General features: G+C 43.2%; 2 protein-coding genes across 8 annotated transcripts; both read right to left on the bottom strand.

The window, feature by feature from the left end:
* Nucleotides 1-319: 319 nt before the first annotated feature.
* Nucleotides 320-19,256, bottom strand: LOC101738979 (delta(24)-sterol reductase). 7 transcript variants are annotated; one of them, XM_004926808.4, is made up of 11 exons: nucleotides 19,205-19,256; nucleotides 19,017-19,106; nucleotides 14,104-14,304; nucleotides 13,016-13,171; nucleotides 12,118-12,342; nucleotides 11,247-11,341; nucleotides 10,484-10,658; nucleotides 10,137-10,280; nucleotides 3,995-4,192; nucleotides 2,919-3,053; nucleotides 320-575 (listed from the first exon to the last, which is right to left on the bottom strand). In XM_004926808.4, the coding sequence occupies exons 3-11, from the start codon at nucleotides 14,290-14,292 to the stop codon at nucleotides 372-374; spliced, it is 1,521 nt and encodes a 506-aa protein (XP_004926865.1). In that variant the 5' UTR covers nucleotides 14,293-14,304; nucleotides 19,017-19,106; nucleotides 19,205-19,256; the 3' UTR covers nucleotides 320-371. The 7 variants fall into 7 exon arrangements, with proteins under 7 accessions (XP_004926865.1, XP_062532466.1, XP_062532465.1 ...); XM_062676482.1 differs by lacking the exon at nucleotides 19,205-19,256 and adding an exon at nucleotides 17,288-17,366 and having other exon boundaries at nucleotides 19,017-19,093; XM_062676481.1 differs by lacking the exon at nucleotides 19,205-19,256 and adding an exon at nucleotides 17,292-17,366 and having other exon boundaries at nucleotides 19,017-19,093.
* A 3,791-nt stretch (nucleotides 19,257-23,047) lies between these two features.
* LOC101738848 (alpha-crystallin B chain) lies at nucleotides 23,048-23,886 on the bottom strand. The gene has a single exon (XM_038021010.2). The coding sequence runs from the start codon at nucleotides 23,547-23,549 to the stop codon at nucleotides 23,133-23,135; it is 417 nt and encodes a 138-aa protein (XP_037876938.1). The 5' UTR covers nucleotides 23,550-23,886; the 3' UTR covers nucleotides 23,048-23,132.
* Nucleotides 23,887-27,581: the final 3,695 nt, after the last annotated feature.

Raw genomic sequence — 27,581 nt, 5'->3', positions numbered from 1 at the left:
GGTCGCGATTCCGATCCGGTAGTAGATACATTCGCGAAGCAACTGCTCTTGAGTTGTTAGGTCTCCTTCGGAGGCGCTCGGGCAGTTGTTAGCAAATCCCACCCCTCTTGGCTGAGCCTTTGCTCGCCCACCTGTCCTGGTGAAGCTGGAAAGGCCTCCGGGCCACCAGTAATATCTCAATCATAAAAAAAAAAAAAAGAAAGAGACGCCAGACAAACTGACGCCGTAACGCGCTACGTAACGAAGCGGTTTAAAATCCCATAAGAAGTTATCACTTCAAAAAATAAACATGGACACAAATGAAACAACAGACACAGTATTATATTTAATAATTAATTTATTTATGAATAACAAAAAAAAATTCAATTATTTTATTTCCTAACATTTCTGTTGACTTTATCATAGATCTCGGGGAAGGCTTCCTTGCAATTAGGCAGCGAAGCCCGCACTCTGTCGTAAAGTTTATGGTCGAACATTTGTCTGAATTCCTCCCTCGTTGTGTAGGTATCGGCATATAACATTTGGAAGCCTTGGTTCTGGATCACGAAGCTCTCTACGTGACGCGTCGATGCAATCTAAAAGTTTGAAGTTCGTATAACTTTATGTACTTATATAGTCATAATCTACTGTGATTAAAATAAGTTTTCAATTATCTGCGTATTTTTAGTGTAAATTAAGTTTTGTTTTGACATCTTCACTTTTGATTTTTTTTTTTTTTTTTTTTTTTTTCCTACCTAAGCTGATAGCCCTAGCGGCTATATCAGCGTAGCCCTAACTTTAGTAGGTGAGCTCACGGGGCTCAAACCTGACGATGTTGCTAACACGAACCCTAGCAAGAGTCGTGCTTCGCAGAATCTACCACCGGATCGGAAACGCGACCCACTGAGAAGATCCGGCGAGAAACTCAGTGGGCTGTGTCTGAGAGTTAATTTACTCGTCGAGCCCTTCGTCGCAAGCGACGGGTTCGACGAGAACGGTGACCGGTGCTTGAATTACCTAAAAGCACCGTTAGTGGATCGGGCGGGTCCGAGATGACGTGTTTTGGGCGACGTCGACTGCTTTCCATTCTGTCCGCAGGATCGGGAATGTAGTTACCGGCGGCCACGATGAGAGGGTTCTCGTGTCGTGCCGCTTTATCGAAGTGGCGCATGGACGCCGACTGCAGATACTTACTGATGGACTCTAAGTCCAGGTCGTCATGGAGGTCGACGTTCCTGACGAACCACGGGGCTCCGACGGCTATCCTGCAAAAACGGGATTGAATATTTTGGAATGACTTTAAGTGAGTGCGGGCCGCGTGAGCGAACACTACACTTGCATAGGTCATGACGGGGCGTATGCAAGTTTTGTAGAGTGTCACCTTATTTCTAAGGGACATTTTACTTCGCCTACATATCATCGGGTAGAGACGTCCTAGAATGAAGGCGGCACGATCGCGTACCGTCTTGATGTGGGGGCGGAATGTCATCCTACTGTCGAGGGTGACGCCTAAATATTTGACCTTCGGGGCCCACGGTATGGGCTGGTCGAACATCGTGATTGGGCGAACGGCGGGGGCGGGGGTATTGACGCGCCTAGTCGGGAGGGGGATGCTCAGCGTGGTGTTCGGAGGGCGACCCCTTTTGAAGAGCACCGCTGTGCTTTTCGTGGGGTTAATGTCGATGCGCCACTTCCGGAACCACTGTCCCATGGTGGTAGCCGCGGTCTGAAGTCGTCGATGAAGCAACGCCTTCTTCCTACACGAGTAGTAGATGGCGGTGTCATCGGCGAAGAGCGCCAGATGGGTCTCCGGAGACCGGGGTATATCGTTGATATACAAACTAAATAGTAACGGGGAGAGAGCGGAGCCTTGCGGGACTCCGGCTGTGACGTGACGGGGCCGGGAACGCGTTCCCTCGACTCGATATCGGAACGAACGGTTCGACAAGTAGTCTCGTATGATGAGCACGAGTCTGTCTGGCACTCCCATGTTATACAGCACTTTTGATGACTACGCGACAAAATTAAATATGTCGGAGACGGTCATTAGTTTCGTAGCTAAACGGAACGCAACACAATTTCAAAAAGATGGCGGAGCGATTGGGGTACGGTATCGTCGGAACTCGGCTAACTTCGTGCTACGACAGAGCCTAGCCGATGGAGGTGCGTAGACGCCATTACAGACTTACCAACCAGCCTTCTTGTAGAGCGGAGCCTCCGTCCTAAGAACTGTCATTTGTTTTCGTTTGCTAACGTCAAGAGAAAATTTCTAAATTGTTCTAAGACAACAAACGTTATTGGCGTACTCAATATTTCTCTTAGCTCGATGACCTTATTTGCCCCTACGATGTCTGACAATGGTGTTAATAATTGTGGCTTCTCCGACATATTATCTATATCTATACTAATATTATAAAGAGGAAAGATTTGTTTGTTTGTTTGTTTGTTTCGAATAGGCTCCGAAACTACTGGACCGATTTGAAAAATTCTTTTTCCATTAGAAGCCGACATTGTCCCTGATGAACATAACTTTTTTTTAAAAAAATTTTTTTTTTTTTGTTTCATGTGTGTTTTAATGTTTCCGAAGCGAAGCGAGGGCGGGTCGCTAGTTATATATAAAGTACATACTGTGTTCGTTACTGTTCGTCGTGTGTTCGTTCGTTCAAGATGGGTGACGGCATATACGTTGCTGATGTCTATGGGCTCGGGCCACCACTTAAGAACAGGTGGGCTGTAAGCTCGTCCACCCATTTAACTAATAAAAATAAATAAAAATGTGCGTTGAAGCATCCTCTATGGGATACATGGAGAGCGGCATACATCATTGTCTATGGGTTCTGGTAGCCACTTAAGACCAGGTAGGTCTGCGACGAACATGTAGTTAAAAAATTAATATTTATTTATTTAAATTCATCTTTCAATTTAGTATCTTGTCTTACTGTTTCAAATCCTTTGGCTTTTGGAACGCCATACACTCCGATATCGACAAACATCTGTGATTCCTCGCCAGGTTTTATCTTCAGCTGTCCAGGGTTGTTGAATATTTTGAAAGGACACAACCATATAGGGTATACCTGAAAAAATAACTCTCAATGGATTCCTTTCGATTTTTTTTGTATATGAAATAATATATTTAAGTAGACAAAAAGTTTTACTTTGCAACATATTATGTCTCGTACACAAATAAATAATATTTCGTGCTACTAAAATGCTGTAAAATCAAACTCGAACCCAGTTTATTGTATAAATTCAATTAGCAATATGTAATTGGATTTTTTTTTATCAAATCTTTTGTTTACATCTAGATTAAGCTCAAACACAAAGTATCAGTCACAAAATAAATATCACTCATCTCTAATACAATAATCGACCTCTTTTGAGTCTGCACGGGTAGGTACCTACCACCACTCTGCCTATTTCTGCCATAAAGCAGTAATGCATTTCGGTTTGAAGGGTGGGGCAGCCGTTGTACTTACTGTAAAAACTGAGACCTTAGAACGCATGTCTCAAAGTGGGTGGCGGCATTTACGTTGTATGGGCTATGGGCTCCGGTAACCACTTCACATTAGATGGGCGGTGAGCTCGTCCCTTACGTAAGCAATAAAAAAATAAAATAAAAAAACAGAAAACTTTCCTAAATATCTAGCAAAAACTATACCTAGTTTTATTACACTCAGATGAATGATTTAACACGTCGATTGCGGGACCATTGTTATAAGACTTTCAACCAGTGCGTTTGGGGTCCTATCGAGGCAAGATCGGACTTCTTTGCAGTGCGTATGAGATATGATAAGCCTCCCAAAGCCCATAGCAATCTGGACAAGTCGCCTCCCGTTTGGAGCCAAAGAACACGGATATGACTGCCGCATCAGAGAACTATCGCGTATGGGACTTTTAAACCGCATAAAGTATTCAAAGTGTTAAAAACATATAGAGAACACACAAACAAAGAAAATTGAAATCGAAAATTCATTTCAATTCTATTTTTATTAATTAGATCCGTAAAACTATTTACCTCGAATTCGTCGTGAAAGAACGCAATCGCTTTCTCCAAGAGCTCAATTGGTATTAGCATGTCTTGTATCACGTGAGCCTTGTTGTACAACTTGGTGACGGCTTCGGGCTGCGTCAACTTCAATAAGGAGACCTCCGGAGGCATCAACCAGCCGAACAGGTAGCGGAAAATAAAGTTGTTCCCAAACGAAATTATGTCCTGGTGGCAAAATTAAATTTATAAGCCACTTTACCTTTTTAATACGCTTTTATTAACTTCAGACGTATGTATGTATGTTTGTCACGGAATCTTTGAACATGATTTTGACCTTCAAAACGTCGGATTAACTCGAAATTTGGGATACTTATTAAGGACCTATAACAATACAATATTTAAATAAAAATTGAAAAAATTGAAATTAAACTAAAAATGAAAAATAAATAATAGTTTAAAAAACTATTATAACAAAATACGCTTTTATAGAAAATCCAACTAAAAATGCATGGTATCAGTAGTTATAAATATTTTATGAACAGATATTAGTAGAAGGGTTATTTTGATAATATCCCGAAAAGCACCCCACGCTTTTTTTACAATAAAATCATTTTTTCTTGCACTATTTTAAATTTAAATTTATTAAAATTGATTTTCTTTTTTTTTTTTTTTATTTTTATGATTGAAAGTTTACTGGTGGCCCGAAGGCCTTTCCAGTTTCACCAGGACAGGTGGGCGAGCAAAGGCTCAGCCAAGAGGGGTGGGATTTGCTAACAACTGCCCGAGCGCCTCCGAAGGAGACCTAACAACTCAAGAGCAATTGTTTCGCGAATGAATCTACTACCGGATCGGAATCGCGACCCGCTGAGAAGATCCGGCGAGAAACTCAGCGGGCTGATGCATGGGTTAGGTTGCACGTCGACCTCTTTGTCGAGTTCGACGAGTACGGTTACCGGGGTCCCTAAGCCTGCCCCTAGTATTAGAGCTGAAGGCATCTAATGCAAAGGTTATTGGATCTGATGGATCCGTAAGGACGTGTCTAGGGCGTCGACGGTGACTGGCTCCTGCATGATCAGGATTCGGGGAGTAGTCAGCGGCGGCAACGATAAGGCGATTATCATGACGCATAGCCTTATCGAAGTATCGTTCCGACGCTGACTTCATGTATTTCCGAATTGATTCGAGGCCCAGGTCGTCGTGTAGGTCAACGTTCCTCACGAACCACGGAGCCCCGACAGCTAACCTGCAAAAGCGGGATTGTAGGGATTGGAGGGTGTCTATGTGTGTGCGGGCCGCGTGAGCGAACACCACACTCGCGTAAGTCATGACGGGCCTTATGCAAGTTTTGTAAAGTGTCACCTTGTTCCGAAGGGACATTTTACTCCGCTTACAGATCATGGGGTAGAGTCTACCGAGAATAAACGCGGCACGGTCACGGACTGATTTTATATGCGGGCGGAATGTCATCGATGCATCCAGGGTAACGCCCAGGTACTTGACCTTCCTGGCCCAGGGTATGGGTTGTCTAAAGAGAGTAATCGGGGGTGTGAGATTCCTCCTCCTAATCCGGGAGGAAATCCGTGTGGAGCTTCCCCTCTGAAATAGCACCGCAGTACTTTTCGCTGGGTTGATGTCTATGCGCCATTTTCGGAACCACTGTCCTAGGGCTAGGGCTGCGCTCTGAAGCTTCTTCGCGATTAGGGACTTATTTCTACTAGAATAGTAAACAGTCGTGTCGTCGGCGAATAAAGCTAAATGGGTCGGCGGCGACCGGGGAATATCGTTGACGAATAAGCTAAATAGGAGGGGTGAGAGGACAGAGCCTTGCGGGACTCCAGCTGTGAGAGGTCGTGGGGAGGAGCGGGTTCCCTCGACTCGATATCGAAAAGAGCGGTTCGACAAGAAGTCCCGTATGATGAGCACGAGACTATCCGGCACGCCCATGTTGAATAGTTTGAAAATCAAACCATTGTGCCAGACTTTGTCGAACGCTTTTGCGACGTCGAAGAAGAGAGCTCCCGTGTATAACGGTTTTGGTCGATTAAGCCCCACAAGAATGTGCTCCGTGAGGCGGTGCACCTGTTGAACGCATGAGTGATTTGTACGGAATCCGAATTGTTCATCGATAAGAATGCCCTTGGATGAGACGAAGTCTCTGAGGCGTTTGTAGAGCAGACGCTCATACAGTTTGCCTAGAGACATGAGGAGGCTAATCGGGCGGTAGCTCGTCGGATGATTTTTTGGTTTACCGGGTTTATGTATGCCGATAACGTCCGCTTCTTTCCACACCGCGGGAAAGATACAGTTCGCCATAGCGGCATTGAAAATAGATGCCAACATCACGATGAGTTGGACGGGTAGAAGTTTAATAACGCGGTTGGATATACCGTCGGAACCGGGAGCCTTGCGAGGACGTAGGTCTTTGATCAAGTCTTTAACTTCCATCGGGGTGACGGGTGGTAACGCATCAGAGGGTGGCAAGGAGGCTCTGCGTTCTACCTCACTGTCTACTAATTCTACATGAACAGGGTCCACGGATTGAGTGCTGGGCGTGCACTGGGTTTGCAATGTATCGGCCAGCAGCTCTGCTTTTTCGTCATCATCGAACGCCGCGAGTCGGCCTGAGGGGCCTACGAGGGGGGGCATAGTTACTACCGTATCCGATTTGAGAGTACGAGCTAAGCGGTAGTAAGACCTTTGAGAGGGCGCGAGTCCTTCTAAGAAATCAGACCATCTGGCATCTCGGACTTCGGTGATGCGAGACTTTACGTCGCGTTGTAGGGCACGCATTCGAATACGATTTTCCGCGGTAGGATACCTATCGTACGCACGGATCGAGGCGTTCTTAGCTCTAAGGAGTTCCCTAATATCGTCGGGCAATTTGAAGCGGTGAAGGAAGTCCTCCGCTACAACTTGCTTCGATGACCTATCTAATGTCGAGGTGATGTGTGACGTTACGATGTCTATGGCTTCAGCGGTATCCTGAGGAGACGGGATAGAGTCCGGACTAAACGGAAGCGATGGTGGATCAGATTCAGCCAGGCTGATGCCCAGCGTGTGCCAATCCACCACAGTCCTCGTGACGGGAACGGAATCGGGAGCGCGACCGAGCTTCATAACGACGGGACGGTGGTCTGAATCTAACTCTGAAACTACTTCGATCGAGTGTAAGCGCAGAGTTACGTTTTTTAATAACGCTATGTCGAGTATATCCGGGCGATGCGCGATATTTAGCGGGTAGTGAGTCGGGGTTAGCGGAGCGACGATATCGAAGGCGAGATCATCGACTAACGCGTCAAGCCGCCTGCCATTCGGGGTTGTGGTGTGTGAGTTCCACCTGATGTGTTTACAATTTAGGTCGCCCGCCAGAATGACAGAGCTCCCCATACCGAGCAGCGCCTCGATATCACTGCTTAGAACGATCTTATCCGGTGGAAGATAAACGGACGCGATAACGATCGGCGCGTGTCCCGTCAGTGAGATTCGGCACACTGATGCTTCGATATTAGCGAGCGCGGGAGGATCGAGCGGGACGCAATGCAGGGCTCTTCTATAGTAAATGACGGTACCACCACCACGGGCAGAGAGCCTGTCGTTCCTGACCATGTTATAGTTCGCGATTTTAGGGTCACGGCGCGCGGGCTTAAGTAGGGTCTCCTGCACTAAAAAGATATCAATTTGGTGGTCACGCAAAAAGTCAGAAACCTGATCACGTTGATTTGCGAGACCGTAAGCGTTAAAAAATCCTATCGTTACGGATAGGGGCTTTATTCTACTTATATACGCCATTGATTACCGGCGGAGTGAGGGGAGGACGTACGTATTTAATGACGCGTATACGTCGGCGTATTCCTGCACAACGGCGATAAAGTGTTGTGCAGTGGAGGCAGCGCGAATGGCGTCGCCCAAAGCGTTAACGCGCTCAAAGTTGATCGACTGAAAGAAGTCGATCGCTAAAGCGAGATTGTCGGACGCGGTCGGAGGGCAAGTCGCGGGAGAGGGACGAGTCGCGGGGGCGGGACGAATCGCGGAGGAGGGAGTTGTAGCCGTGTTCGTGTACGGCAGCGGTTTTGCCCAGGCCGAGACACTGGGCACCGCCGCCGGAACGAACGCTGGCTTAGCCTGCGACGCAGAGGGTGCCGAGGCTTTGATGTCTGGGCCGGAAGCTCGGAGGCGGTTTTGGCGGGCGACGCGGCGATTTATTTTAGGGGCTCGGGGGCAACCACGGTAATTCGCGGGGTGACCCTGTGTTCGACACAGGACGCAGCTAGGCGGTTCCGTCGCGGTTTTTTGGTCGCGAGCGCAGAGGGCCGTGGCGTGATCGCCCAAACACTTAACACATCGGGGGCGCGCGTGACAGTTACGGGAAGAGTGCCCGTACAATTGACAGTTATGGCACTGGCTAGGAGTGCCTTTTTTATGGGGGGCTTCGACAGCGATACCAGAGAGCCTACAGACGGTCTGTGTGTTAAAGATTTTCTTACCCTCGGGGGTAGGCTGGAGAGCGACTAGAACCATATTATATGGCTCCCTACCGCGACCGGTGTGCATACGGTGCACAGAATTCACTGGTAGGCCTTGTTCTAACAGGTCGGCTTTTACGAGCTCTACATCTAACTCTTTAGGGATTCCGCGTATTACAACGCGGAGTTCGCGCTCCTCCTGGAGCGTATACGTATGGAAACTTATACGCTCCTTACGGAGGTAAGAAGAGAGGGCCCTATGGTCGTCGGGTGTTTGAACCTTAATTTGAATGCCGTTCGCGAGGTTACGGGCATTCGTGAAATTTATATTTTTGGCCTTAAGGGCCAGGCAAACTCGATCCCAAGCTGCCTTCTCCTGAAGGATAACCGGGGGAGGGGTCTGGGTTTTATTTTGTGCCACCGGACGCGGCGACGGAGTGGCACGGGCTGGGGGCGCAACGGGAGTCTGAGGGCGGGGGCGCGACGCGTTCACGGCTTTGCTAATTTTAGCGGCCGCGGGAGCTCGAGACTCCGCGGCACGCTTCTTACCCTTCTGTACCAGGGTGAATCCATCCGTCGATGAGGCGGGGGCGAGGTCGACCTCCATGTCCGAGTCAGAGTCGGAGCACGAGGAGGCCGGTGCAGGCGACCTACGAGCAAGTGTAGGTGTTTTAGAGGGCGCGACGGAGGCCGCGGATGATCGCTCAGCTGAAACGATGGTCACGGCGGACGACGCAGCAGCTTTTCTCGCCAGTATAGGCGACACGGGAGCGGCAGGCACGACAGAGGCTGCGGTGCTCAATGCAGAAGCTCTGCACGCAGGTACAGGCGACGCAGGAGCAGCGAGCGCGGCGGAGTCCTCGAGAGGGCTCGCAGTGTGATTGGCCTTGAAGGCCAAAAACTCCGAGGCGAGCTGTGGGTGGCGAAGTCGGAGGAATTCCGCGAATACAGCGTCCATGATCGCTGAGTACCCAGGTGGGGCGGCCCCGGGTCTTGAAAACACTCGCCTTGCGGCGAGGCCCCAACTTCTCGGACCTGAGCGGTTCTATTGAACACAGGTGGCAATGCGGCGCGATTACTACAGGACAAAGAAAAAGCACAACAAAACAGAAATTACGAAAAGAAACAAAACAAATAAATACTTGCAGGAAACCACTTTGTCGGCAGATGTACCACGAACACAGAAACAACAAAAGGAAACAAAACAAATAAAAACTTCCAGAAAGAGCACTTAGTCGGCAGATGTACCACAAACACAGGCCGCGCGAACAATGGCCGGGCTAACAAAAGCCGGGCGAACAAAGACCGGGCGATCGAGTGGACGATGAGCACGTCCGCACGTGACGGGTGCCTCTATCGGAATGATTGATTTTCTATTTTTTAGTTGGATTTACTATAAAAGCGTAGGTATTTTGTTAGTTCTTTTAAACTATTATTTATTTATTATTGTCTTTGCAGGCCGAAAAGCACGACTCGGCTAATGGTAAGTGATTAGCGTGGCTCATATACTTAAACAATGCCAGGGGCACAGCAAAATGCCTGCCTATACTGAGATTTCTAATGTAAGTTCGTGATTCCACATCATCGCCGACAAGTACTTAAATAACTGAAATAGGCTTTTATTTCAAACCATTAGTTCTGACGAAGCAGCGGCCCGTTCAATGGCTAGTTAACCCTATAAGAATATTTAAAAATTTTGTTCTTACTTGCAATTCCCAGAACAGACTTCTAGTGTGACGATGGTAGTAATCTCTAAGAGGTATATACTCTATCGCGGTGCGCTTTCTTTTTAAATGCTTCTCCACTTGTTTGAAGAACCATTCCGCGTGCCACACCCCTATTGGATTGAGCTACAGGAAATAGGAAATAGTTTTTATCTAGTTTCATAGCCAGTCTAAAGAGATCCCCACAATAGACAATGAGTAATATCCGATTCTGGAGTCGATACAGTATATTATATTTTGTTAATATCACTTGGCTTGATCACGTACCAATTTAATTTGAAATACACCTTTAGTCTCTTCCAAATCTGAAAGTAGATGACAAACCTCACCTTTCCATCTCTGCCGACTTCATCCACCATGTCTCCTAACATGAGCACGCCCGAGTCTCTAGTGTAAAGCAAGGCCTCAACGAATTGGTGAGGGTTCGGCTTCAAAGATTCTTGACTGAACCGCTTTGCTAGGTCGGAAAGATTGTTGAAAGGGTAATAATGTATGCGGACATACCTGTGAACAATGACGCGTAAATTTATCATATTATATTGTTACGCCGGTAAGAGTAAATTCTTCATAATGGTCATCTGTCATCGAATAGCAGAAACTAATATATCAAAAGAACTAGTAAAACCGAGAACGCTCGAGAAGTGCAACGCCATCTATTATCAAATAGCGGAAACATATATCGAAACTACTCGACCTATCAGGAATGTTCTCGATAATTATAGAGGTGACGTCGTGTCGACTATAGAAGTGTTGCAGAGATGACACGAAAGCAGTTAGTTATCGGATCTACTCGAAGCGAAGCTGAAGAAGCGAATTACAAATTGTAAAGTGTTCTGTAAGTGTACCAAATGTTAAATAGAGTTTTAATTTGTACTTCGGTGGAAGTTTTATTTATCCCGAGCCCCAGCGCGTAACAATATTCAGAAGATATTTAAAAAAATGATGCTAAAGTTATAATCAACCTAATACAATGATAATTTAACCTTATTTCTCAGAATGGACAGTGGCAGTCACGTTGATATCTATAGTCACTTAACTATAAGCACCTTTAACAGAACATTTAACATCATAGCAGGTAGAAGAGGAACTTACTTCTTAGCCGGAATAACTTTGATCACAACTGAAGTCAGAAATCCAAGGGTGCCGTAAGACCACGGAACAGCGTAAAATAGATCAGCGTTTTCGTCCTAAAATAGAAATAAGTATATGCCTTAGTTAGGATAATTTTTGAGCATATACTTCCAAGTTTTTTTTCGTTGCCCTTGTGGACCGACGAGCATACGGCTCAACTGATGGTGAGTGGTTAGCGTCGCCCATGGACTTCAGCAATGCTAGGGGCAGAGCCAAGCCGCTGCCTACCGAGCCAAGCCGCTGTGTGTTAAATGGATACCGAAAAAATCACATCATGAAGGCTCCATCCGGTTTGAAACGTGAAGTCAAATTCTTAATTGTATTGCATAAAGAAACAATGCGAGCATTCCATCAGTAAGTATCTACAGACGGTGCGGATGCGCCACTTCGACAAAGCGGCACGACACGAGAACCCTCTCATCGTGGTCGCTGGTAACTACATTCCCGATCCTGCGGACAGAATGGAAAGCAGTCGACGTCGCCCAAAACATGTCATTTCAGATCCTCAACGGTGCTTTTAGGTACCTCAAGCACCGGTCATCGTTCTCGTTGAACCCGTCGCTTGCGACGAAGGGCTCCACGAGTAAATTAACCCACAGAGACAACCCACTGAGTTTCTCGCCGGATCTTCTCAGTGGGTCGCGTTTTCGATCCGGTGGTAGATTCTGCGAAGCACGGCTCTTGCTAGGGCTCGTAACATAAAACGCAACGTCGTCAGGTTTGAGCCCCGTGAGCTCACCTACTAGTTAAGGTTACGCTGAAATAGCCTGTCAAGGCTATCAGCTCAGGTAAGAAAAAAAAAACGAGCATGAGGCTGTCGTCTCGAACAAACCTTACTACAGTTAACGACAGAGCCGTCGGCGAGAACCAGCTCGTACTCCAGGCACACATGCTGAAAAAGCCCGTGGACGTGCGATGTTGTCTCCACGCCGGTCCCCATCACCAGGCCGCCGACTGTGAGTTGGTCTAACTCTGGAACAACGGGCAGCGCCAAGCCTAGCGGCGCCAATGTGCGGGACAGCTGACCCATCGTCACTAGAGGCTCGCAACGGACTGTCTGGAAATATTAAACAAAATGAGGTATATTAATATCCTCCTCCTTCAGTCGATCGCTCATTGCTGAGCATCGTGATGCGCCCGCCTGTGACCGTTTTTTGTAATTTGTAGCCTCTTATGTCGGTCAGTGGCACAGTGAAGTGCGTGGCTCAGTCTCATGTCCAGATAAGCTCGGTCAGTTTTCATTTATAAATCTATACAGACAATTATTTTTGTGCTTAGGTGGTTGGACGAGCTCACGGCCCACCTGGTTAAGTGGTTACCGGAGCCACCCACCTTGACATATGAGTTCTAAGGTCTCAGTATAGTTACAACGGCTGCCCCACTCTCAATGCGTTTTGCATTACTGCTTCACGGCAGAAATAGGCAGAGTGGTGGTGCCTACCCGTGGTGACTCACAAGAGGTCCTACCACCAAATAATATCGTAGACATAGTAAATATTAATAAACAAAAGAACCTACTTCAGAGTTACATCGTTTACGGATGAGAGCAAATAGAACGGCTTCGATCGAAGTCATAAAACACAAACATGATTTAAAATTGTATAGCTCATATATCCAGCCATAAAAATATTAGTTAATTAGGTACATTCTATTGATTTTGTCACTATTAAATTTTTGGGTTGGTTCAAAGTCGTGTGAATAAAAAGCCTACCAATAAAAGAAACGCTCACCATATTCTCTTTGTCCACCTCCAAGACATCGACTAGATTAATTTGTATGTTGGTAAATGTCCTCTTGTACATGCTGTGTCGAAAAGACATTGTTTGCCATGTTGGCCGGGCTGTGCAGAGATGAGTCGACTTGTCCCCGGATAACCATTCTTTTATCTGTAATTACCATAGTTAATAGTTTTATAAAAGCAACAACATTTATTGCCTCTTACTGCCCTTAATTTCATCAGAATTTATGATAAATCTAAATTAAAAAAGCCGGTTGGTGAAAAAATTGTTGTTCTAGTCGTCGTGACCTAAAGGATAAAGACCTAAAGGATAAGATAATTTTGTCATATCAAGAGATGCCACTATGCCGATGTCCGAATTCTGCCACCATGTATCAGTAATTACAGAGAAATACATACCTAACATGTAGGTATTCACGAAAGACAGCTGTGATCAATACCGTCTTTACCATAAGGGCACACGGGGCCCGTGCCCAGGCCCTCATTCTCAGGGGGCCCCGAAAGACCGACAATTTCTCTCACACGTTTATTCTCAAAACATTTTTGTCGGGCACATTATACTTTTTTCACAAATCAGTAATCAGAAGGTATTTACAAGGCATATACTATGCCTATAAAAGAAGATTTTGCTCAACAGAAATCCCGAAAGAAACCGTTATCGAAATCGTAATCAAAAAACCAGTAGCATTCTAATATCATTAATGACATATTATATCATACTGTATTTGATGATAAATGGTCATACTCAGTAAAAAAATGTTATTATAATTCGCTTTTTTTACTTTCCAAAAGGGCCTCAATTCTTGTGTGCCCAAGGGCCCCATTCTAGTTTAAGACGTCCCTGGCTGTGATGAAATATTAACATCGTACTATAAGAATTAGACCTACATATAAATTGGCGCTGTAGGTCGTAGTTACTGTTCGTGTACGTGTACCCAATTGAACTTGGTACTCTCTATATATTTCTGCAGTAAAACAATAATGTATTTCTGATTGAGGGTTATTGACTACAATAACGACTTCGACCTCATATACCAAGTTCCACAGCGTTTTTTAATTAAGCATTTTAAAAAACCTTACCTGTCTTTGAACCTCTTTGACTTTATCATCATGCATCTTTGGAGCACTATTCATCTTGAACACAACGTAGTTCCTGATTATCGACCATAACTTCCATGCCGCTGACATAGGCAACAGGGCCAATATTACTATCACCCATCGATATTCCACTACGAGGTACTCCAAAAACGTTTCTGTTTCTATGGCCATTTTATTTTTTAACTAAAAATAAAGTTGATCTGATTACGCCGCCAAATGAGAGAATTCTTTTGCAATGACAATGAACTTTCAACTGTTTCTGAAGCTAGTGAATCTACGCCTACCTACGTAATCACACAATAAAGGAACATCTACCTTACTCAAACGATTTCAAGTAAAACGGTCTTGTGAAAAACGGTAAATTTAAAATGAATCGTGTTGATTAGATGATAAGGTTAATCGCATACATGATCAAACAACTCTTTGATATAAATAAATCAATTAGCTGATTAATGTATTGACAGCTCAACAGATCGAAATTTGTAGTTCCTAACCCAAATATAATCTATGTGAGACTAGTTAGATTTTTAAATGGACATAGCATAACGACTGGTTCGATTTTATGCGCATTCCAACAATTAAACGTATGTAATTGTAAAAAGGACACAGCTCGATTGAGTTTTGTGAATACGTCTGGCCTATCCCGTCAGACTGTATCGATGACAGCAATAAAACAAACGGCCTTCAATAGTGACACCGGTAATAGGTGAAGTGAGAAACAAAAGACAGAAATATTGAAAATTTCTTTGTGTTTTCATCAGATTTCGGACCGTAGACTTTATCACACTACTTTTAAGGTTTAATATCGAGTTCATCATTTTCAATTTATTATTTCACACATTTCGAATACTTTATGCTTTAGGTTGCCACGGACGACTAAGGTGCTTTTTCCCTCTCTACCTATTAGCTACCTGGTAGCCTAAGGCTGCGATTCCGTCCCGGTAGTAGATTCATTCGCGAAGCAACTGCTCTTGAGTTGTTAGGTCTCCTTCGGAGGCACTCGGGCAGCTGTTAGCAAATCCCACCCCTCCTGGCTGAGCCTTTGCTCGCCTACCTGTTCTAGTGAAACTGGAAAGGCCTCAAGGCCACCAGTAATCCTTCAATCATAAAAAAAACTAAGAGGCTATTCCATTTACGCCCGGACGGGTAGGTGAGCTCACGGGCTCAACCAGAGAGAATTTACTAACGCTAGACTAGAGCAGCGCTTCGCAGAATCTACCATAGAATCGGATTCGCGACCCACTGAGAAGATCCGGTGAGAAACTAAATGAATGGGATTGCTTTTCGTCGCCGATTAGACGGTAGTACCGTAGAGGCAGTTTAATTATAACTAGGGGGTCCCGCAGTAGTCGAAATTCGACTATAATTAATTGGAATTGTAAGTTTGTACACTATTATGATTGTATTTTATACTTCTATAATCACAAATTTCGCCAAGACTACACTATAAACAATATTTAATCTCAATTTGACAACAGACGTCAAGAACAAAAGTTTGACAATAAATAGTAGGTATGCATGCGTGTGTGCGTCAAATACATGGTATGTAGTGTGTGTAATGTTTTCTTTATTGATTTAATGTATATTTTATGCATTATTTAAAAAATATATTAGCATTGTGCACTTCTTCTCTATTTTCTCTATAAGTGTGGAAAATTTCATACTCCTCCGTCCGCGCAATTTTCGTAAAAAGGGATACAAAATTTTTACTTCACGTATTAATATATAGATGATATCTGTTCTTAACTTCGTGATACCTATGGTATCACGGTATTAAGAACAGAACTTTTCCCACATTTACCTAATGATTACATACACAATATTATTAGTAGTATTTAGTCAGTATTTAATCATTTATTACAAATTATCAGTTAAATATCACAGGTGCAATGACATTGTCTTATCAGTTTTACATAACAGGTGTATACGGTAATCACGTTTTGTTACAGGATTAAATTTAAATTAAATTTGTTTTTTTTTTTCTTTGACAATACTTATTCAAATAATAAATGACAATTTTCACGATTACGTAATTTTTTTTCGACTCATGGTTCATATGATTATAAGCAGTAACAGATACTTGTCCATATATAGGCATCACATAGCGGAAACCGTTACTCACCTTGAGAAAAGGAAATATTTAATTGCATTAGTGGCTAGTCCTAACCTACTAACCGGATTTTAAATGGTAAAGATCAGAAAAAAGATTCGATTGAAAATAATTTACCAACTGCGTCTGCTATACGCGACAATCGATGAACTGCCACGGCCGATATCAAACCACAATACTGCACACGCATTAGCATAACACACTATCAATATACCAAATGACCTGATACAGTGACCTGAGAACAGTTTTTTCGGAATCAAATAATAATTCAGTTGAAAAGCAATGCAAACTAGAATGACTAACATGCAAACATACATATGTATGTTGTTTGTAAAGACGTGTGTGTGTACAGACACAATTGGAGCAAACAGAGATGCGAGATGCAAGATTACGCTTGTTAAAATAAATTGAACTAGAAAGGACGTTACCTACGTCTCGTGTGAAGTTTTGAAATTGAAACGCGATCCATATACATAACAGGCTTTATTATCATAGAACCTTTTTCCAATATAAATTTCAAAGTCACGTTTCAAGGTCGGTGCTGACGAAATGTTTCTGTCAATTACTTAGCTTGTCCGACTACCTATCCACAGTAGTTATTAGGCAGCGGCTTGGCTCTGCCCCTGGCATTGCTGAAGTCCATGGGTGACGGTAACCACTTACCATCAGGTGGGCCGTATGCTCGTCTGTCTACAAGGGCAATAAAAAAAATAGTTAGTAGTAAGAAATAATTTGCTTTGCATCATAAGACAAAGCTGTGGTGGGGGTAAAACTACTGACTCTCTAAGGACTAAACTACTGTATATTATGTAGAATGGTTTCAAATTATTTGAAGAAAGCCGTGGAAAAATGAGGAAATGAAATGTTACAGTGGCAGTTAATGTAGGATGTAACATGTTTATAATGTATATAAACTACATCCTTATAATGTGATGATCAATGAAGTAGGCCCTAGATAATGAATATTTATTGGTGACCTGGAAGACTATCTAATAATGCCACGAGCAATCCGACGGCAATGAGCCATTGGACACTTATCTATGCGAGTGCCAATACCTACATACTCCCGGGTATGGTCCACTGGGTCAGAACCAGCCTGCCGGATCTAGACGTTATACACCGCCATCCGGTCGCTCTGTTAACAATGATATTACTCCTCAGTAGTGGGCTAGAATGCTGGTAGCGCATAGCGCGGTTTTCACGACTGCGACGGATCGGTACGGAAAGGGAAGAGCTTTCACTCTTTCGTTCCCCCGCCTCCTTCTGCGAGAAGGCGGACTTGCAAAAGTCGAGCATCACCTTCCAGGACGCGTCACTGCCGTGGATCGATGCCACAAAGGTCGACAGCGACAGCTCTTATCCCACGACCGATCTATCGATCCAAGGGTGGCGCCCCGAGCACACACGCCACCACCAAGGAGACGGTGTGGTATCCAGGGTGAGTCCTGACCTGCGTGGACGTCGCAATGTGGCCACGTATCAGGACGCCTCAGACCGGTGCCCCGTAGAAAAATGACCACAGACCTAAGGACTAGATCGCAATTATTATTTTTATTGAATTAATATTTTCTCTGTGCTTTATATTAGATCTCCTGCAGATTTTAGTAGTCCAAACTAGGGTTAACACAAAAACTTCGAATGCCTAATCAGTACTCGGGTTAATGTAAAAAGCGTGCGTAAAATTTATAGCAGGCAAGACAACAGTGTAAAGAGAAAAGGTCAAAGGTCCACTGAGCTTCTTGCCGGATCTTCTCGGTGGGTCACGACTCCGATTTTGCGAAGCACTGCTCTTGTTAGGGCTGGTGTTGGCAAATTCTCTGAGGTTAAGCCCGTAACCTCCCCGTCTGCCCAAAGCTGGAATAGCTTAGGCTACCATAGAATAGGTAAGAAAGAGAGAAAAATTGTTTTATGAAAAAAGTTGATAGAATGATTTTTTTCTAAGTTTACATATCGACTTAATAGCGTTTACATAGCTTTTGATTATTATAGTCAATAAGAAGACAGCCTAGACTATTTTCATCGAAGATTAAAAGGGACATTATCCCTTTCGATAATAATCAATTGATATATATTTTTATAGCTCACAGGGTTGAGCGATCTCACGGTCCACCTGGTGTTAAGTGCTCACCAGAGTCCAAGGAAACTATAACTCGAATGCCGCCGATCTTCTTGAGAAATTAAGTCGAAGTCTCAATAGTAACTCTGTAACATTTCTCCCACCCGTGAAACTGGGACGCGTGATTGCTCCGCGATAGGAACAGGTAGGACGTTGGTACCGTGCTCACAATATGCCCTAGCACCGGTGAAAAAAGCGAAAAGAGAACTTAACTTAACTTAAGAGTCCGCGCGGGTAGGTACCACCACCCTGCCTAAATCTGCCGTGAAGCAGTAGTGCGTTTCGGTTTGAAGGGTGGGGCAGCCGTTGTAACTATACTGAGACCTAGAACTTATATCTCAAGTTGGGTGGCGCATTTACGTTGTAGATGTCAATAGGCTCCAGTAACCACTTAACACCAGGTGGGTTGTGATCTCGTCCACCCATCTAAACAATAAAACATAATAATAATAATAATAACAAAAGACGGCATCACTATTCACTATTCACATGAAGCTGTCACGTTCTTTAAGAAAATTTGAATAATCTATTTCGAGATACAGCTTAATATATCTCTGATAAATGCTGATATTAACGAGTACATAATCTTCTTACTACTACTACTACTACATATTCTTACAAGAACTGTTAAGGTATATGGTGCAGGCACAAATTAATTACTATACTCACTGTAGAGACAAATTCTTCGGAATCAGCCCGCAATACTATATTTCTTACAACGTGTTTATCACTCCATTGCTACTGGCAAACTGTAAAATACTGTAAATTAAAGTTACATTACAAAAATCACTTTAGCCCTCGTATTCAATAATCGACCTTAAACAAAAGATTATTAAGTATTCTATTATTTATCGTACAGATTCTTCGTCGGATTCAAACGCACGTTCTTATGTAGAGGCAATAAGGTTGAATTTAATTTTGTTGATTCAACAATTTACAAATCAAAATTCAGATAGTCGTCAAAACCTATTATCATAATAATATCTTAATACTAAATGACGTGTCTATTGTTAAGCATTTTCGTTGCAAATTTTTCATTAAACGATAAAACCTTAATCGATATTAATCTAATGTAAACAAACTACCTTACTTTGCAATTACTAAAAATGATTACTAATTGCATTAATTGTTCTAGAAGAGGAGCTCACGGCCTACATTTTTTAATGCCCTTGTAGACAGACGAGCATACGGCTCACCTGATGGTGAGTGGTTACCGTCGCCCATGGACTTCAGTAATGCCAGGGGCAGAGCCAAGTCGCTGCCTACCGTTAAGTACTCTTCACAAGCCTCGTTTGAAGAAGGACATGTCATAGCGCTCGGGGAACACCGTGGAGGGAGCTCATTCCATAGCCGGATGGTACGAGGCAAAAAAGATCTCTGGAACCGCACTGTGGATGAACGCAGTGGCTCCAGGTAGTATGGATGAACTCTACTCCGGTGGCGGGCGGTGCGATGATAAAAACGAGATGATGGAATCATCTCAAACAATTCATGCTACATGATGTTAAGTTATTAATAAAGCTCATATACATCACAACGTAAATGCCTTTTTTTTCTACCTATGCTGATAGCCTTGAGAGGCTATTTCAGCTTTTCCTTGACGTGTAGGTGAGCTCACGGGGCTTAAGCCGGGAATGTTGCTAGCACTGGCCCTAGCAAGAGCAGTGCTTCGCAGAATCTACAACCGGATCAGAAACGCGACCCACTGAGAAGATCCGGCGAGAAACTCAGTGGGCTCGTAAATGCCACCATGTACCTTTAGGCACGATGTCGTGTGAAAAGAACAATCAATCTCTAACTGCATTTACGTAGACGGAACATTACAAAATTATCAAGGTTCCGGTATAAACCATAATCAGCAGACGCGCGTAGTCCACGGTCTGACGACGCGGGGGAAGAGGTCTTGCCAGTCTTCGCTTTAGATTGTGTCAAAAAGGTAACATGACGAAGACAATCAAATTGTAAATATTTATACAGAGTGTGTGATTATTTCACTCAGATCTGTGTTACGATAAGATAGTTTTCAGAAAACCTATTAAGTAAAATTCATTATATTTATTCTGTTAGTCCACAGACGGCCCCACTGCTAGACATGGGCCTACATGCATCTACTAGGGGATTTCACGTCATTAGAGATCCCCCCGATCCATTAAAGGTGCTTTTAGGTACCTCAAGCACCGGTCACCGTTCTCATCGAACCCGTCGCTTGCGATGAAGGGCTCGACGACTGAATTAACCCATAGACACAGCCCACTGAGTTTCTCGCCGGATCTTCTCAGTGGGTCAGGTTTCTGATTCGGTGGTAGAATTTGCAAAGCACTGCTCTTGCTAGGGCCAGTGTTAGCAACACACCCGGTTTGAGCCCCGTGAGCTCACCTACACGTCTAAAAGATGCTGAAATAGCCTCTCAAGGCTATCAGCATAGGTAGGAAAAAAGGGGGGTTCGCATGACCCAGGTCGTCGGTCCACCTTATGGAAGGCTTACCCACGCTATGACCGACGATACTCAGTCACCACTCGAGAATTTTTTGGCGTCAATGGCCATCTGTTCGACAAACAATTTGCCCTGCCCCAGGGGTATTTCCCCTAAAACCAAAAATTAAAATTTTACTACGTAGGTACATCGCGTTTTTCTCATTTTTATTAAAATCAACATCAGAACACCATAATTGAGATCAAAGTGTTACTTCACGCCTGGATTAAGGATTTGCTCTAATAAGCAGTGTGCTTAGTACGAGCTTTTTAACGTTCTCGATAGCGAAAAAGTTAACTCAAATTTGTATGGAGTCCCAGTCCAGTCCATCCAGTCATCTCGTTTTTGTCATCGCGCCGCCCGACACCGGAGCAGAATTCACCCATACTGGATACCTGGAAACACTACATTCATCCGTTCCCAGAGCACTTTTCTACCACGTACCATTCGGCTTTGTAATGAACTCCCACGATGATTCCCAAGCGCTATGACTTGTTCTTCAACTAGACTTGCGGAGAGTACTCAGCAGTGAGCAGCCACTTGGCTCTGCTGCCTATGGTATTGGTGACGTCGATGACTAATTAATTATACTAAGGCAATGAAAAAAATAAAACGCGTCAATATTGTCTTATAATACCTTTAATGTTCCAAGATCGGTATAGTAACCGGCAAACTTCGTGAGCAAATGACCTTGACTGCGCAGAACCGAATTTTAGATCACTTTGGTGGTGAGGTTAGGCGCGACGGCAGGGGAAATCGTATCGAGCGCGTTATTGGTAGATCAGTCGAACCTTGCGTCCCGCACCGCGCCTTCGTTCCGCTTGCTCCCAAAAGTACGCTTGCGTACAGTGAAAAGTCTATCGTTATTAATCGTTAAGTTATTTGTTATAATTGCTTGTTGACTTTGTTGCCATTGCTATTTGTTGAGTGTTTGTTGATTTTTTATAAAAAATACACTATGCCGCGACAAACTGGTGTAGTATTCAAAAGAAAGGGTAGAAAAGTTGTGCACGACGTATATTGCTTCATTATAAAACAGGGGAAGAATGATATAGAAAAAGTAAAACAGACTTCGGAAGCAACAAAAACATCCGTGAGTGCTGTTAGGTGCATTATTAACGAAGCTAAAGGCTCTGGCTTGCTCGCCGTGTTTCGGACTCCGGGTAAGAAAAGATCAGGGAAGAAGAAATTTACCGGAATGGATAGTTTCGTTCAATCTGTAATAAAAAGATGTAATCATAATAACTACATAACAAGCAGCGAAACTCCGTACCGTAGAAAGGCTTCGAAAAATTTAAAGAAGATATAAATTTTAATGGCTCGGTATGAAGTTTACGACGAATTATGAAAGAGCTAGGCTTCAGATGGAAAAAAAACAGAAAATATATGGTAGGCAGCGGCTTGGCTCTGCCCCTGGCATTGCTGACGTCCATGAGCGACGGTGACCACTCACCATCAGGTAGGCCGTATGCTCGTCTGCCTACAAAGGCAATAAAAAAAAAAAAAAAAAAAAAAAAAAAAAAAATCGGAAGCTGTTAATTGAAAAAAGTTACATTCGATTACTACGAATCGAATATCTTCAAAAAATAATTAATTATAGACAAAAAAGTAGACCGAACCGACCGAGTTGTAAACTACACCGATGATCCCTATGTCGACTCATCACGATGATAGCAACTCGGGTGATAAAAAGTGATGATGATGGTCAAGATTATGATAACGAAAAAAAAAATTACAAATACCAGCTTCGCTTCAACTGAACCAAGACCTGGCAACAGCTCTAGTTTTGACTTAATAGAAGGAATATCAATTTTACCCCAAGATTAAATTATTACAATTATTAACCTATATTTTTTGTTGATGTTCTAATAAATATATAAATAAATACATATGTTGATTTTAATAATTTAATTGCATTATGACGCAGAGTACATAATGTTTTTGCACGTGAGTGTACCATGCGCAAACTTACCCCCACTACGTCGACAAATGCTCAAGAAGTTTGCCGGCTATTATAACAAGTAAAAAAAGTGATTTCACAAGGATTATTATTCGTTATTAAAACTACTTTTTATGTGCATGTTTTATGTTAACTCAACTAATTGCTATTCGTCGATATAATTCGTTAAGTACTAACCAAACTAACTAACAAAACTGGGTTCTGACCAAAAAAAACTTTAAATTATTCAAAACGTCAGTATGTATGTAACAATAAAAGAATGCAAGATTAAACCGGAAAAGTACTTTTATTTGTGTCTACGAATCGTGGAAAACCAAGAAAATATTCATTATTAAATTTCCTTTTTTTTCATTCATAATTTCGAATTTGGCTTCTTTGAGTCCTCGTATGCCACAGGTATCGCAGTATCTTTCAAAACAGCCGTTTCTTTTGGCACCACTATTTTCAACACACCATCAGCCGATAGCGTTGATGTGATTTTGTTGGGCTGACTTCCCTGAGGCAACTTATATTTTCTCACAAAGTGTCTAGATATGAATCCCTGTTCGTCTTTCTTTTCTTCGTGTTTCGCTTCAATCACAATAAAATCATCGGCGACCTTTACCTGAATTTGTTCAGCGGCAAAATCTTTAACCAGTAAATTGATCTCCAATCTGTCTTTTTGTGTTTTCACAATATTTCCGTCGTGCCATGGAAGGTTCTCGAGCCAATCAACAGAACGAAGTACAAATTCGTCCCCAAAGTTTGATGGTTTACTTAATTGTAGCATTATTGGTAATGGTGTGTTCTAGAACTGCCGCCACTATTGACGGAGAAGGTAGGATACTTTATCGCACTTCAATCGATAAGTAACTGTTGTAGGTACATAATAATATTTGTTGCTGTCTTTGAGTTTTTATAAGTCTTTAACAGATGGCGTTGTATACCATTTTCTAATTGTATTTTTTAAACTAGGGAAGTGTCATTATCTATGTGGCAAAATCTTTATCAAATGGTATTAACTTTAACCCATAGTTCAGTGACTTAACCTCATTACATACAAGCACCAGCACATGACTTACATTAGCATTACAAAAAAAAGCATTCAAATGTCTTTTCTATGACACGTTCTCTCATTGTCTATGGTTTAGTAATTTAACAATTACCGTGAACTTTTTGGCGGGAACGCGAAAAGTGAAATTGTGTGATTTGTTTTATTTTGTCTATTTAGTGTTTCTTCGGGTTTAAATGTGTAATAATGGTGGTTTATTAACTGTTTAATATCTGTGAAAGTGCACAAATGTGGGAAAATGAAACAAAGCCGCTGGACTTCACTTCTCGGGATCCTCCAAAAAGTCAAATGAAAAAGTCTCAGTAGATTGACCACCATTTTACTGAGATTATATTTCATCCCATATCATCTCAATTCATTTCATTTAATTTCATCCCAGTTGATTAGTGTCTCAAATTAATCATATTCATTACATTTCACTCCATAATATCATTTTTCATAAAAATATGAATAATATAAATTAAAATAAGACATGACTTAAAGGTCTCAGTTACCAGGTCATAAAATCTCTTAAAAAAAAACAATTACCGTAAAACGGGGTGATTAGGGATTGGGAGATGAATGGGGAAAAAAACAGGAAATCTTTCGACGCTCATTATTAGTTTTATATTCGTTGCAAAATCTTCCATTTTTTGTAGTGTAATAGTAGAATGTTGAAAGTTCACAAAGCAACTCTGAATATGCATTAACTGCTAACTTTAAAAAAATCGCATTTCAAATTAACTTCTTGTAGTGGTAATTTTTTTAGTGCTAGAAACTTTGCTCTCTTTTATTTGATAATAATAGAAGACGACTGTGATTTATAACGTTATTTAGTGTTTGGGCTTTCATATATAATAAAGGCTAGTTTCAGTTGTTATTGGTTTTAATGTGTCTGTGGGTTAATTTACCTCGTTGAGCCCTTCGTCGCAAGCGACGGGTTCGACGAGAACAATGACCGGTGAGGTGAAGTGGGACGTCTCAAGTATAAATAACTACGAAAGAGAGGTCAATGGTCAATTGGGATGAGAATATGTTGAATGGGGACAAGTTAAGTATAAATCGGTACAAGTTTGTAGGGTTGTGTATGTAGTTATAACAATCTTTTTTAAGTGTTGGTAAGAATTTGGTTTATTTATGATGTTTCTTTCTAAAACTTTTATTTAACTTTTATTTAATTATTAGTGCAATGTTTTTTTTTTTGTTTGGCAAATATTTACATTATCAGTTACGTATTGTTTTCTATTTTTAGATGTGCCTCGCGTGTACGTATCAAAGAGTGCAAAACTTTATATAAGATATGATCTCTTAATATTAAAAACAGCAATAGAAGCTTATGAAATTGGGAATAAGTCTTTAGTTGAAAACTTGTCTTACAGCTACAATCTGGGTAGGCAGTTACCCAGCTATGGAGACTTACTTCGCTACTTTAATATAGACTCTCTTCTTAACCGGAGGAAACTAAGGGGTGGTATATTTCTATACAAATTAATCCATGGAATAACCGACACACCTAATCTCTTAACCCAGATAAATAAATAAATAATATATAACTGATCACTTTGTTGGTGCAACTAAATAGATAAATTAATTCATTCATTAAACCAAGTAGCGCCAGCCCTAGCAAATTTCTCTATCGAAACTAATTTCGTCCCCATTAACCCCAATTTCCAGTGAATAGGGATATCACCTATTTTTGCTTTTTTTGCATAAACTGGAATGCCATCTTGATCCTGTATATACATCAGCTACTACCTACCTTAGAAATGTTCATCAAGTTGGGATTTGTCCCTAATCACCCTGTTTTACGGTACCTATCTGATTCGAAATACTTATTTTTTTTTTTTTTTCCTACCTAAGCTGAGAGCCTTGAGAGGCTATATCAGCGTAACCCTAACTTTTGTAGGTGAGCTCAAGGGGCTCAAACCTGATGACGTTGCTAACACGAACCCTAGCAAGAGCCGCGCTTCGCAGAATCTACCACCGGATCGGAAACGCGACCCACTGAGAAGATCCGGCGAGAAACTCAGTGGGCTGTGTCTGAGAGTTAATTTACTCGTCGAGCCCTTCGTCGCAAGCGACGGGTTCGACGAGAACGGTGACCGGTGCTTGAAGTACCTAGAAGCACCGTTAGTGGATCGGGAGGATCCGAGATGACGTGTTTTGGGCGACGTCGACTGCTTTCCATTCTGTCCGCAGGATCGGGAATGTAGTTACCGGCGGCCACGATGAGAGGGTTCTCGTGTCGTGCCGCTTTTTTTTTTTTTTTTTTTTTTTTTTTTTTTTTTTTTTTTTTTTTTTTTTTTTTTTTTTTTTATTGCCCTTGTAGGCAGACGAGCATACGGCCCACCTGATGGTGAGTGGTTACCGTCGCCCATGGACTTCAGCAATGCCAGGGGCAGAGCCAAGCCGCTGCCTACCGCTTAATACTCTCCACAAGCCTCGTTTGAAGAAGGACATGTCATAGCGCTCGGGAAACACCGTGGAGGGGAGCTCATTCCATAGCCGGATGGTACGTGGCAAAAAAGACCTCTGGAAACGCACTGTGGATGACCGCAGTGGCTCCAGGTAGTATGGATGAACTCTACTCCGGTGGCGGGCGGTGCGATGGTAAAAACGAGATGCCGGTATCATCTCGAACAATTCCTCAGAGCACTCCCCATGGAACATACGGTACAAAATACAGAGGGAACCGAAGTCCCTCCGCAGACCCAGAGGTTCCAAACGATCCGTGAGACCGGGATTATCGACAATCCGAACGGCCCTCCTCTGTATGGAGTCAAATGGAAGAAGCTGGTATTTGGGAGCCCCGGCCCAGAGATGGGAGCAGTACTCCACGCGAGGCCGGACTTGTGCTTTATAAAGCAAAAGCCTTTGTCCAGGCGTGAAGTACCGCTTCGCTCTGTTGAGGACTCCCAGCATTTTGGACGCCAACTTGGCTTTGCCTTCCAAATGACTCCGAAACTGGACATCGCTCGAAATGTCGACCCCAAGTATCCCAATACTCTCGGAAGGTTGCAGGGATACTCCTTGGAATTGCGGTGCCATGACAAAGGGGTCCTTCTTCGCAGTGAACGCGCAAACTTGTGTCTTTAACGGGTTGAATTGAACCAAGTTCAATTCACCCCATTTGGAGACTCGCCCCAGAGAGTTCTCCACTTCAGACACAAGTTTTGATCGTCTCTCTTGCACCACGCTCCGAGAGAGACTCTGATGGCCGATATATCGCGCATCCCCCGTGCTGTCATCCGCATAGCAATGCATGCCATCAATAGACAGCATGTCATTGATATACAGGATGAAAAGCGTGGGGGAGAGCACCGAACCTTGTGGAACGCCAGCGTTAATGGTCATGGTATCAGAACAGTCACCATCGACGCATTGACGACGACGGCGACGAAGTGACGCATCGACGCCGACTGAAGATACTTACTGATGGACTCTAAGACCAGGTCGTCATGGAGGTCGACGTTCCTGACAAACCACGGGGCTCCGACGGCTATCCTGCAAAAACGGGATTGAATGATTTGGAATGACTTTAAGTGAGTGCGGGCCGCGTGAGCGAACACTACACTTGCATAGGTCATGACGGGGCGTATGCAAGTTTTGTAGAGTGTCACCTTATTTCTAAGGGACATTTTACTTCGCCTACATATCATCGGGTAGAGACGTCCTAGAATGAAGGCGGCACGGTCGCGTACCGTCTTGATGTGGGGGCGGAATGTCATCCTACTGTCGAGGGTGACGCCTAAATATTTGACCTTCGGGGCC

The sequence above is a fragment of the Bombyx mori genome, chromosome 27 (genome assembly GCF_030269925.1).
Source record: "Bombyx mori chromosome 27, ASM3026992v2".
NCBI lineage: Eukaryota > Metazoa > Arthropoda > Insecta > Lepidoptera > Bombycidae > Bombyx > Bombyx mori.
Note: the sequence above shows the minus strand (reverse complement) of the source record. Positions and strands in the feature narration are given on the sequence as shown.